We start from the raw sequence: 13,918 nt of genomic DNA, 5'->3' as shown, positions 1-13,918 counted from the left end.
TTTTCGTTATGCTGCATTTTTATTAAGAAATCTTGCTCTTTGTTATTTTTTTTTTAAGAAAACAATTGCCAGGGTTGAAATAAAGTGTAAAACTTTAACATTATGCTTTTCAGAGTTGGTCTCTCTGAAATGCTAATATCATTGCTTTTTCTTAAAGGAGGCCAAGCAACTCTACGTAGAATATAAAGAAACAAAAATAAAAGAAAAAGAGGAGGCCTTGGCAAGAGCTGAACTGGAAACACTTCAGAGTGAGTTTTTTTTGTGTGTGTGCAGTTTTATTGCATTTATCCTTGCGAAAATGGTATGTGTAGGAGGCAGGGAAGTGGGTGGGTTTTTCACCTATCACAGCATGTCCCATTTTCTACACAGATGGAGTCTAACTGAAATCTAATTCTATAGATGGAGTCAGATTCCATCTGTGCAGAAAATGGGTTTACTAAGGATCAGTTTAACTGCAATATGAAATTCCCAAAATTACTTCTGAATTCCTGTTGTCTTATTGCATTCAAATCAATTAATCAGGTAAGAAACAAGGTTGGGTAAAACAGCACAAACTTATCAACAATTCCAAAAGATATGCCTTTATATAATGTCTTGAAGAAATAGTAATCACTTAGTTTTGTGCTTTCCTGGGGAAAAAAAATTCTGGTAAATTTTATAATGGTTCCCAATTTATTTGAACCACTAAGCACTCTAAAATGTGCTCAAAATTATATGAACCTACCAAAAATGCTGTTTCTGCATAAGTAATTCACAAAAGATCTGGTTCTTTGATAATTTGATATAGAACCTTTTTCTGCTTCACCTATATTTAATTGCAATATGTAAACTGCTTGTTTTGAATATATTTCCCCCTTTTCCTCATTTTATTTATTTCGTAATTGTTCTGCATCATAAAATGTTTAGCAATATTATTTTGTAGGTATTATTGCCTCTTAGTGGTATTACATATTTTCCAGTTTGCCCCATTTCTGTCATATTAAGGAGTAGGCAACATGATGACATTAAGTATTCTTTCTTGGTATTCACCAGACTCCATATCCAACTGACTTTTTTAAAAGGTTATAATATTTTATGTGAAGGACAAAGAAGAAGAGGATAGCAGAGGATGAGACGAATTTGGTCAAACTCTGGGAGGCAGTAGAAGATCATGCCACGGTTTGGCAGGGGTCACCAGCCTTTTGGACCACAGGGACCAATAAATTCATAATTTAAAATCCTGCAGACCGCTAATATGATCTGCTTAATGACTGGCTGGGTGGGCATGGCTAGGTAGTCATGTAATTGGATCTCCGGACTGCACTGGCTTCCAATTGGTCTCCGGGTGCAATTCAAGGTATTGGTTATTACCTTTAAAGCCATACATGGCTTATGGCCAAACTATCTTTGGGACCGTCTTCTACCGCCTAGCTCCCAACGACTGATAAGAGCCCACAGGTTTGGTCTTCTCCAGGTCCCATCAGCTAAGCAGTGTTGGCTGGTGGGCCTGCAGGGGAGGGCCTTCTCGGTAGCTGCTCCATCTCTTTGGAACCAGCTACCTCTCGGGATCTGGACTGCCCTCACTCTACTGGCCTTCTGAAAAGCTGTTAAGACTTGGCTTTTCTGGCAAGCCTGGAGTCGTTGATCAGATGGCATGCCATCGGAATCCGATCAGGGAAGGCATGCATGGTTTCTAAACTATTTTAATTGTTAATTACTGATTTTAAATTGATTTGCACTGTTTTATGTTTTATGTGTATTTGGTTGTAAGCCACCCAGAGTCTTCTGGCAGTAGGGCAGCATATAAGTACTTACTAACTAACTAACTAACTAACTAACTAACTAACTAACTAACTAACTAACTAACTAAATAAATAAATAAATAAATATAAAATAAGTAAAATAAAATGATTGAATGAATAAATAACTGGGTGGGTGGTGGCCAACTCAGAGTCACTCACCTCAAGGGTGGCCTCACCAGTCTCTACTAACCCCACCCTTCCCCGCCGATCCTTGCCTGCTCGCCATATGGACAAATTATATTTGAACAATTAGGTGCAACATGAATATTGTGTTTGTAATATGTGGCCATCCAAAATAATTTTTATTTTCACTGTAATCTCTTTAATTAACAGATATGATGCTTATAGGTGTTATCACTTCTATTACTTGTCATTACATCTGCGACAGTACAGGCTCTCCAATTATTTATCTTGCCAACCCCCTTTTTAAAACAAAAGTGTGCTATCATAATTCCAGTGATACTGAAATTCATTTCAATACTTTAATTAATGAAGTAAAAAAATCTCTGCTGATTTTTTTTGTCTAAAATTTAAAGTGTAAACTTGCTAACCTCAAATTGCTCTTTTTTCTTAGACATATTTGAGGGTAGTAGGTATCGTAAACATGCTTTCACCCAAATTTGTCATTTAAATTCCTTCATATTTTTCACAGAGGAAAAAAAACCTAAAGTCAAGAAACCAAAATCTGAATTTCCTGTGTATGCTGTGACTGAAACAAATGCATATATACCATCATATGATCATGGGACTTCTATTGAAGAAATTGAGGACCAGATGGATGATTGGTTGGAAGGCAGGAACAAATCACTTAAAAAAAGGGCAAGTATATATTTGTTCTAAAAGGATAAAGAAGAATGAAAACTTGGCAAAGAATTATACATTGATGTATTTATATTCTAATATTTGTATATTATTTTGAGTAAGCAGTCAAAATAATAGCTATCAAATCTGCCAAAGGCACAGTGACTCTCATATAGCAGGTCAGGATTGAATTATTTAAGATATATTTAATAGTTATATGTCTGATCCCAGTATATTTTGTAGAATAAATAAATTTTTAGAGCAGCTGTGCTAATTCTGCACTTTGTTTTAGTGATCTTCTTTGTTGTCTTATGCAGATGAAAAGTTTGAAATACTTGAAAAGAGTTAGGGTTTGGACCTTTAAACTCTGGATTTATAGAACATAAATTCTAAATTCCTTGTACTTATTTTTCTAATTATCTTGATATATGAGAAAAAGACTAAATAAAGATATACAGTCATACCTCGTCTTACGAACCTAATTGGTTCCCGGGGGAGGTTCGTAAGACGAAAGGTCCGTAAGACGAAACATTGTTTCCCATAGGAAACAATGTAAAGTCAATTAATCCGTGCAACAACAACCCCCCCCCGGGCAAAAAACCGCTGTCGCCCGGCTGTCACCTTTTAAAACAGCCCGGGGGCTTCTCAGCGGCCTCCTGAACGCCAAACACCAAACCCGAACTTCCGGGTTCGGCGTTTGGGAGGCTGTTGGGAAGCCCCCCGGCTGTTTTAAAAGGTGACAGCCGGGCGGCGCGGCTTCCCAGCGGCCTCCCAAACCCGAACTTTTGCCGAACCTCCGGGTTCGGCATTCGGGAAGCCACTGGGAAGCCCCGCCGCCCAGCTGTCACCTTTTAAAACAGCCGGGGGGCTTCCCAGCAGCCTCCCAAATGCCGAACCCGTAAGTTCGGGTTTGGCATTTGTAAGATGAAAAAAGTTCGTAAGAAGAGGCAAAAATTTTCTGAACCCCGGGTTCGTATCTCGGGTTGTTCGTAAGACGAAGGGTTCCTATCTTGAGGTACCACTGTACTTCAAGACACTACAAAAGTTAAAGCTGTTTCTATTGCACCATATCTGTTATATTGTAATTTGCTACCATATACATTCTATTTTATATCTGGCATGTTAATCTTGCCCCTGTAAAAATGCAAGGGTCCAAGCTGAAGTGCTAAGAAGTAGAAATGTGTAGAATAAACCATTTGTTTATTATTAGAAAAATTGGCATTTCTAAAAAATGAAAGACAAGTGAATTCTAGTTGTCGAAATCTATTGTATATAAGCACAATAAGACAACCATGATTGACAGCAGTTAATTTATCACACATTGAGGAAATGAATCTTGGCTTTTGCAAGGAAGCCAAAATGACTATTATCTTGGATTTTCAGAGCACACTGGCACTTACCAATGCAGGAAAAAACTTCACACTTTTCAAAATTTAAAAACTGAGCCATACGTCTTTCGGAGGAATACAGTTTGTCCTCTAGGTCTTCTTGATAACCATTGATATATTTGGAGAGTTTCATTAAGATATTTCTAAACATTGTGAACTTTTAAAAGATTATTATATATTGTTTTCTACTCATATAAAAAAAATTAATAGTTGTAATTCTTAGCCAAATATATAGAAAGAAGTCTTTTGAACCATCTTTATAAATGCAATAAATTTATTGTTAAATGCTTAACTGGTGAGAAAAAATCTAAACGGGCAAAACTTTCGCACCATAAGTTTATGTGAACCCTTTGAATTATTTTAAAAGATATTTCTAACTTTCAGTCTCTTTTGGTTGATTGAATGCAGTGCAACAATCTGACCAATATATTTGATGATGGAAGGAAGGGAAGGAAAGAAGGGAAAGAAAGAAAGAAGGAAGGAAGGAAAGAAGGAAGGAAGGAAAGAAAAGAAAAGAAAACAATATCAGTGTCACTTTGAATGTACACTAATTGGTGTACATTAAAGTGAAATTTCGTTAAATATAACTCTCAAAGCTATATGCAATGAAGTATATCACCTCCAAGATACACTACATAAACATGGCAAAATAAATACATAAATATAAAATTATGTGTATGCCCATGTATTTTATATGACATAGGGAAACAACACAGTCTAGTTCGGATGTATACAGATGGATGGCATTGGGAACAAAGCTGTTACAGAATCTGGTAGTCCTGCTAGAAATACTTCAAAACCTCCTTCCTGCTCCCCAGAGGGGGCAACAGAAACAGATGTAAAGTAGATGTGTGGGTCCCTAACAATGCTTTGAGCTCTAAGAACATAATACTTATGAGCAGTATCCTGAATAACAGGAAGCAAGCTTCCTATAATCTTCTCAGCTGTCCTTACCACTCTCTGTGGCAAGATGTCTCCTTAATAATTACTTCAGAGGCTACTTTTAAACTTCTCTGATCTGTTAGGTGCCATTTCAGACAAGCTGATATTTGTGTGCATTCTTCCATCTCAACCAGAATTGATCCATTTATGAACAAACATTATTTTTGGCTGGGGTAGAATGAACCCACCTACAGCTATAATGTATATATGTGTACTTTCATTACACTCAATTCTCAATTTTTGAATTTTGTGCTCCATGAACCCCTGGGGCAGTGGTAAAATCTAATTTTTTTGCCACCAGTTCTGTGGGCATGGCTTAGTGGGCGTGGCTTGGTGGGGAATGATCTGATAGAGTGGGAATGGCCGGGGTTTTTTTTTTTTTTTTGCTTTTTAAAGATTTTTAACTACCATTCTGCCCAACCAGTAGTTTAAAAATGTTAAAAAATATTTGTAAAAAGTTTTGACAATCAACTGTGTTGCGCAATCATTGGGACCTCTTTTTTTCTTTGTTTTTTGGGTTATGTGGAAAGAAAACTGCCCCCACCCTCCTTGTCTTTCGTAAATTACTCAAGACCCATCTATACCGCCAGGCATGGGGGAGTTGAGACACCTTTCCCCCAGGCTTTTTTATAGTTATGTTTGGATATGTATGTGTTGTTTGCTTTAAAATATGATAGGGTTTTTATGTGCTTTTTAATATTAGATTTGTTTTTGCTAGAATATTGTTTTTATTGTTGTTGTGAGCCGCCCCGAATCTTCGGAGAGGGGCGGCATACAAATCTAATAAATTGAATTGAATTGAAATGAGTGTGGGATAGAGAGAGTGTGGGGCTGCCCTGGCTATGGCCAATGGCATTATCCCACCATAGCCCACCTGCGAAGTCTTCGGCTCCATGAGGCCAGGCCCATTCACTGGCCAGGTTGGGCTGGATGCTGACCTTGGAAAGCAAGTGGGCGTGGGGGACCATTGGGAAAGCTGCGTGGAAGGCAGGAAAGCCTGTCGGGGCTGCAGGGAAGGGAGTAGGCTGCTACCTCCATTCTCCATTTTATTGGACAATATTTATATGAAGATTTCTGAATTTCACCAATGACCTAGATGTAATTGGTGAATTAAGTAATTGCTAAAAAATTAACAAAAGATGCAGGGAATGTAATCACTAGAATCACAAGCTAATTATAATTAATAAAATCTGGTTTCTTTAATACTATATTAATATGAATTAAATATTATTTATCACTTTTTTATTCCATTCCTGGAAGCAATTCAGCTTTCACCCTTTCCCTCCACTTTTTAAAAACCTGCAACAACCCTGCAGTATGGTTTAGTGATCTGAACAAATTTTGACTAGAGAAAGGGAGGAAACATTTGTAATATTTAAATACTAAAAGTTGTAAGTCCTAGCAGAATTGATGGAGCTTGCATTGTACAAGAGAGACAAAAATTTGTCCATGCATAACTTGTAAAGGAGGCTTCTTTAAAACCTACTAACCATCTCTAATGCAAATCAACATAATGGAATGTTACAATACTAAAAGTGAAATCAGAAGCTTTTTGCTTTTACAGAACCATACTGTGGTTCAATGAATTTCAGCTGGAAGAGTCCAAGACAAGGACCATCTTTGCCATGACTCTTGATCTTTGGAACACTTTACTATGTAAAGTGAGATCAGTTCCTACTCTTCTGACTTTCTGTAAGAGCCTGAAGACCTGGCACTGCCAGATGGCTTGGAGCCCCAGTGCGGAAACATACACTGGAGGTAGTTGATAAAATGAGGCAATCCCACCAGTTCTTCTGCACATCCTGTCCTCTCCCTCCCTATTTTTAAATCATAATTTTATTTTTTATTTCCATTTTTATTGTTTTATGAATATTTATTTTTTTATAGATTTTATTGCTTTCAATACTGTAATTCGACCAGAGTCACTTTGAAATTAGATGGACAGCAAATTCATTTAATAATATTGCTTCTTCATTGCTTATTTGACCCCTATGACAATCATTAAGTGTTGTATCACATGATTCTTGACAAATGTATATTTTATTTTATGTACGTTGAGAGCATATGCACCAAGACAAATTCCTTGTGTGTCCAATCACACTTGGCCAATAAAAATTCTATTCTATTCTATTCTATTCTATTCTATTCTAATAAAAATAAAACAAACACTTTCAAGTTATGGATGGGTAATTGAGCATGATGCTACTCCACATTTTAAGGGATTGAAGAGTTATCTGGCTTTCCTCTTGGTTTGTTTTTTGGTGGGAATGCAATTATTGCCATTTTGTAGTTTTAATGTATTTTAATGTGCCTTATGAAGAAAAAGGAGCGTATATAATTTGTATACATAAAACTGTGAATTAAATATACCAAGTAAAAAAACAACACCAAGTAAATAATCTAGTATTGTGTGTCTCATGTGCTTTAACTGCTTACTCCTACCAAAGCAAAATGATATTTAATCAAAAAATAAAAATTAGCATTACTATTCCATGAATTACTTATAATTATTTACTCCAAGTAAATTTGGATCTTAAATGATTTTACTCTTTGTAGTTAAAATATTGGTTAAAAGATTAGCAGACAAGCCTGTAAACTAGTTTTAATTTTGTATTTATGCTGAAATCCAGGTGAAATATTCATACTTTTCTCCAGCCCTTGTTATGAACTTAACAGTGTCAGCATTAAGTTTAAAAAAATGTGTAGGATTTTTTTCCTGTTCTTCCTTAAGGGATTTCCCATTTGTTTTTGTTGTTTTCCAAACCAACTATTGTTAAAGAATTGTTCTCTTGTCAATAGCACCAAACAAAACTTTGACTAGCAAATGTTTAGATTGTTATTGCAAGAGAAGGAAAGCTATATGAGTTTGAGAAGCAGATAGTGGAAACAAAAAAGAAGCTTTAAAATTGGAAATATTTAGCTGTTTTTGTATATCTTAAGATGGTAATTTTCCTGACATTTGCTCACTCATAAATTTTGTATCATTCACAATCATAAATCATAGTCCCTTTGAAGACACTATGATTCTTTCTCTACAGTAATACGTTGTATAAATTATATGGGAAGAAATAATATTATTGGATTTCTATGCTTCCCATTTCACTGATACAGTAACTCTGGGCAACTTACACTATAATAAAAGCTAGAAAGTGAAAAAAGCAATTAAAGTAGAATAAAAAGTTAAAAATTAAAATTAAAAACCAAGATGATAGGAGTAAGGTAGTTCCTCAAATACCCAGATTCCATGCCATGCAGGACTTTAAAGGCCTTAAATTGGACCTGGAAGCAAACTGGCAATCTGTGCAACTCAACATAACAGTTGTGGCTGGTAAAGAATAAAAATAATAATATGACTAACAATATTGCAATTGGTGGGGCTGCCGTATCTAGGCTGCACAAATTCAGGTGATCATTAGAGAACATAAAAGAAATACTAAAAGTCAACTTGGATAATGATATCTAAGCTGGTTAAATATATTTTAACATTTACAATATAGTTAACCACTGGAGGCTTCATTTACATTGTTTTAGGATTGCAAAAAGGAGATTTGGGTTCTAAGGTTGTACTGCTCAAAAAAATAAAGGGAACACTTAAACAACAGAATATAACTCCGAGTAAATCAAACTCCTGTAAAATCAAACTGTCCAAATCAAACTCCTGTAAAATCAAACTGTCCACTTAGGAAGCAACACTGATTGACAATCAATTTCATTTTGTTGTCAGCACAGTCAACTTTGTACAGAACAAAGTATTCAATGAGAATATTTCATTCATTCAGATCTAGGATGTGTTATTTGAGTGTTCCCTTTATTTTTTGAGCAGTGTTTATTTTATGGATAGTGCTATTCCATTTTTACATTTTGTATTAAGTGAAAGCTGCTTCTTTTATCTTGATATTGCTAATTAAATTTGTCCTTAGTTTTGGAAGAAGTAACTCTATCAGCTCCAACAATATAACATTTATCATAAAATTAATCTAATGCAAAGAGAATTGTGAGTATAATAGATCTAAGTAATGTTATCAACGGATTGAAAATCAATATTTTAAACAGTTGTAATTGACAAAAATGTCACTTTATTCTACCCTGTTAAAAACACTTACTCTAAATTAATCTTGTCAATATTGTCAAGGTTGCAGAAACAGGAAAGATCAGAAATAATCATCTTAATTACAGTCCATCTAGAGACCTGGTGATGATACTCAAGAGATAGGAATGTCAAATTGATATGTTATTAATTGGACTAGCTAATAATAGCCTCAAAGTAAAATGTGATGGTAATATCTGTTTTAATAGATGGGGGGCAAAAAAGCAGAATATTCTTCACAGAATATGTTCATATCAATCATGTTTGTTGTACCAAGCTACATCAAAGATGACTGAATGGAGAATTTTTATTCAGCAGTGTTCTTTGTCATTTGATGGTTGAGGTGTTCAGGGGATGTGTTGAGAGGGTAGTAATGGCTGGGAAATCGTTTGAGTGACAGAGAAAGGAATAATTCTCCCTCTGACTAGAGCTGTATGAATTTTGTAGTAATCTCTCCTTTTTTCTTGTCATGACTCCTAGGCTCCATCTCTTTTTTCTTCTATTTCTAAGAAAAGACAGTTTGACTTGTTCTGCATACAAGGCTTGTTGGATTAACACTTCTGTTCTAGTCCTAGAATTTTTACAAAAGTGATTGTTAAATTGTAGTAATATAATGCAAAGGTTACCATGTTGTACATCACTATGTGAGAGGTTTGTTTTTAAAGTTGTTGATTTAGAAGTTAACAAAATATAGTTGTTGATTAATATCAACAAATTCATAAAGAACCTGTGAGTGAGACATTGTACTGTATAGGACAGTATAATAAATCATTCTGAAGAGCCACGTCCTTAGATAAACTAAACTAGTAAACCAATTTGTTTGGTTAAAGTGGTGGTAATCCCAATTTTCTGTCTGTTGTCGTCTACCTTACTTCAAAAGGTAGGTCTGACATTTTAAGGAGCCATTATATTTAACATATGGGTGCGGCTGAATTTAGAGTTAAGATGTACAGTGATACCTCGTCTTACAAACGCCTCGTCATACAAACTTTTCGAGATACAAACCTGGGGTTTAAATTTTTTTTGCCTCTTCTTACAAACTATTTTCACCTTACAAACCCACCACCGAAGCACCCGTTTTTGCGCTGCTGGGATTCCCCCGAGGCTCCCCTCCATGGGAAACCCCACCTCCGGACTTCCGTGTTTTTGTGATGCTGCAGGGGAATCCCAGCAGCGCAAAAATGGGTACTTTGCTGGCAACGGAAGTCCAGAGGTAGGGTTTCCCAGCGAGGGGAGCCTCAGCGAAATCGCAGCATCGCAAAAACACAGAAGTCCGGAGGTGGGATTTCCCATGGAGGGGAGCCTCAGGGAAATCCCAGCAGTGCAAACACAGGCGCTTCGGCTGGCAAAAGGGGTGAATTTTGGGCTTGTACGCATTAATCGCTTTTCCATTGATTCCTATGGGAAACATTGTTTCATCTTACAAACTTTTCACCTTAAGAACCTTGTCCCGGAACCAATTAAGTTTGTAAGACAAGGTATCACTGTATATGAAATGGTTTTGGTATTAAAATCTAGATTGAAATTTCAGGTCAAATAATCATACTTCACATTTCACCCATGGATATTCCCAGTAGTGCCCCAAAAAAGCCTAAAAGAAAAAAGAGAATATGAGTAAATTACTTACCAGAGCTTACAAAACTTTTGCCAGGCCCATCCTTGAATACAGCTCATCTGTTTGGAACCCATATCGCATCTCAGACATTAACACCCTTGAAAATGTCCAAAGATACTTCACCAGAAGAGCCCTTCACTCCTCCACTCGAAATAGAATACCCTACGAAACTAGACTTTCAATCCTGGGCCTAGAAAGCTTAGAACTAAGACGCCTTAAACAAGATCTAAGTATTTCCCACAAGATCATATGCTGCAATGTCCTGCCTGTCGGCGACTACTTCAGTTTCAACCGCAACAACACAAGAGCACACAACAGATTTAAACTTAATATTAACCGCTCCAAACTTGACTGTAAAAAATATGACTTCAGTAACCGAGTTGTCGAAGCGTGGAACTCATTACCGGACTCCTTAGTGTCATCCCCAAACCCCCAACACTTTACCCTTAGATTATCTACGGTTGACCTATCCAGATTCCTAAGAGGTCAGTAAGGAGCGAGTATAAGTGCACTGCAGTGCCTTCCGTCCCCTGTCCTATTGCTCTCCTATATCTCCTATATCTTTCTTCTATTCCTATACAGTATCTCTTCTTCTATTTTTTCATGGATATGTTCTATTACTATATCTTCTTTTCTATTCTTTCTTAGATATATTTTACTATGAGTATCTCCTCTATAACTTTCTTCATGCATTTTACTATGTGTATATAGATATACAGTGATGCCTCGTCTTACAAACACCTCGTCATACAAACCTTTCGAGATACAAACCTGGGATTTAAGATTTTTTTGCCTCTTCTTACAAACTATTTTCACCTTACAAACCCACCGCCGCCGCTGGGATGCCCTGCCTCCGTATTTCCGTTGCCAGCAAAGCACCCGTTTTTGTGCTGCTGGGATTCCCCTGAGGCTCCCCTCCATGGGAAACCCCACCTCCGGACTTCCGTGTTTTTGTGATGCTGCAGGGGAATCCCAGCAGCGCAAAAATGGGCGCTTCGCTGGCAATGGAAGTCCAGAGGTGGGGTTTCCCAGCGAGGGGAGCCTCAGTGAAATCGCAGCATCGCAAAAACACGGAAGTCCGGAGGTGGGGTTTCCCATAGAGGGGAGCCTCAGGGAAATCCCAGCAGCACAAAAACGGGCGCTTCGGCTGGCAAAAGGGGTGAATTTTGGGCTTGCACACATTAATCACTTTTCCACTGATTCCTAAGGGAAACATTGTTTTGTCTTACAAACTTTTCACCTTAAGAACCTCGTCCCGGAACCAATTAAGTTTGTAAGACAAGGTATCACTGTATACCCACTGAAACCCTCATTGTGAATTGGACAAAATAAATAAATAAATTAAAAATTAAAACAACAGTGGAGGGGAAAAAATAAATCCCATGATGATAAATGATGGCATGCCACCCACTCACCAACACCAACAGAACTATTCTTTAAATCATGCTTGCTATCATGTGATTATTGGAGACCGGAGACCATGTAGGAATGAGGTGAGCTCTTGCATGGCCTCTGAAAGTTGCACGAGTACACTGTTTGCTTCCAGAAGGTTTGGTGGTGCATAGGGTGTGGAAGAACATTTTTCAAAACTGCTTTAAAAGTGAAGGTCTTATGAAACTTGGAACAAGTAGTCTCAAGTAGGCTACAGAAATACTGTAATACAAAGGCAAGTCCGTGAAAGCACTGTGCTCTGTGGGCGACAGTGCTAGTCTGAGAGGTCATGCTTTTTAGCTAATAGAGCAAATTTTAGACTAGCATTGATGACACTAGGGCTGAAATCAAGGCCTGGGCCTCCGCTTCACACACAATTTTGACAATTTATTTTATTATTTATTTTATTTATTACTTAGATTTGTATGCCGCCCCTCTCCGAAGACTCGGGGCGGCAATGTCAGCGAGCGCTGCTATTTAGCATAGCCTAGGATGGAGGAAGATAAAGAATTGTGTTTTTTGTTCAGAGGTGTGTATGCGAGAGAGAGAAACAGAGACAGGGATACCAGAAGAATCAATTTTTTGAATTTTTGACAAAAAATGTTTTCCATCATTATAAGCCAAATACCCAGGGGGGAAAAAGGACAGAATTCATTTGTTTTTAAAACAAGTTCAGAAATATCAGGTACTCAAATGTTAACAAAGGAGTGTAACGAGTCCACTGCTAAGCAACTGCCATTTTCATAGGATCTGTGTCACAAATGTGAATTTGCTTAACAAGAAGCAAATTGAATGAGTTTGTAACAAGAAGCCACCAAAATTATCAGGTGGCTCAGGTACCTTTCCCTAGGTGAAAAAGCCAGAACTCTGCATGTTGAGTGAATCGAACATGACATTAAACTGTGATTCAGCTTTTATTAGTTTAAATATAGCACTTATAGCAGGGTATATGAATATATCAATTGTGCTGTGTTAATTATAGATTAGGATTAAGTGTTAATGGAAACCCATGGAGATATTCATGCAGACAAGGATCCTCCATTGTCAAAAGGTTCTATTTGCTTAAAAGCTTCTGCATATAGAGCTCCCACTTGCCTCTCCTGTGGATGCTTGTGGAGAATTTGTGTATGTGTATCTCATCTTGTCCAATCAAGTAACACATGCAGTATTCTTACAATGCCTGTAACTCAAGGACAAAAATAGAAAAAATTGGAATTGTGACTATATTTCTGCTCTTAACTAGAATAGAATAGAATAGAATAGAATAGAATAACAGAGTTGGAAGAGACCTTGGAAATCTTCTAGTCCAACCTCCTGCTTAGGCAGGAAATCCTTCAGACAAATGGTTTTCCAACGTCTTCTTAAAAACACGTTCACAACTTCTGGAGGCAAGCTGTTCCACTGATTAATTGTTTTAACTGTCAGGAAATTTTTCCTTACTTCTAAGTTGCTTCTCTCCTTGATTTTATTTATTTATTTATTTTATTTATTGGATTTGTATGCCGCCCCTCTCCGCAGACTCGGGGCGGCTAACAACAATGATAAAAAACCACATGTAACAATCCAATTTAATAAAACAACTAAAACCACATGTAACAATCCAATTTAATAAAACAACTAAAAACCCTTATTAAAGAAACCAAACATGCACACAAACATACCACACATAACTTGTAATGGCCTAGGGGAAGTAATATCCTAACTCCCCCATGCCTGGCGACAAAGGTGGGTCTTGAGTAATTTGCGAAAGACAAGGAGGGTGGGGGCCGTTCTAATCTCTGGGGGGAGATGATTCCAGAGGGCTGGGGCCGCCACAGAGAAGGCTCTTCCCCTGGGGCCCACCAAATGACATTGTTTGGTCGACGGGACCCGG

General features: G+C 37.2%; 1 protein-coding gene across 1 annotated transcript in view; it reads left to right on the top strand.

Moving 5' to 3' along the window:
• Window positions 1-13,918, top strand: part of DNAJC1 (DnaJ heat shock protein family (Hsp40) member C1) — a 136,571-nt gene that overhangs the window by 47,128 nt on the left and 75,525 nt on the right. The window contains exons 7-8 of the mRNA XM_070727325.1: window positions 158-248; window positions 2,434-2,600. Coding sequence (XP_070583426.1) covers window positions 158-248; window positions 2,434-2,600 — 258 coding nt within the window. The remainder of the gene's footprint in view (window positions 1-157; window positions 249-2,433; window positions 2,601-13,918) is intronic.

The sequence above is a fragment of the Erythrolamprus reginae genome, chromosome Z (assembly GCF_031021105.1).
Source record: "Erythrolamprus reginae isolate rEryReg1 chromosome Z, rEryReg1.hap1, whole genome shotgun sequence".
Taxonomy (NCBI): Eukaryota; Metazoa; Chordata; class Lepidosauria; order Squamata; family Dipsadidae; genus Erythrolamprus; species Erythrolamprus reginae.
The sequence above is the reverse complement of the archived record's forward strand: the minus strand, read 5'-3'. Positions and strand labels throughout refer to the sequence as shown.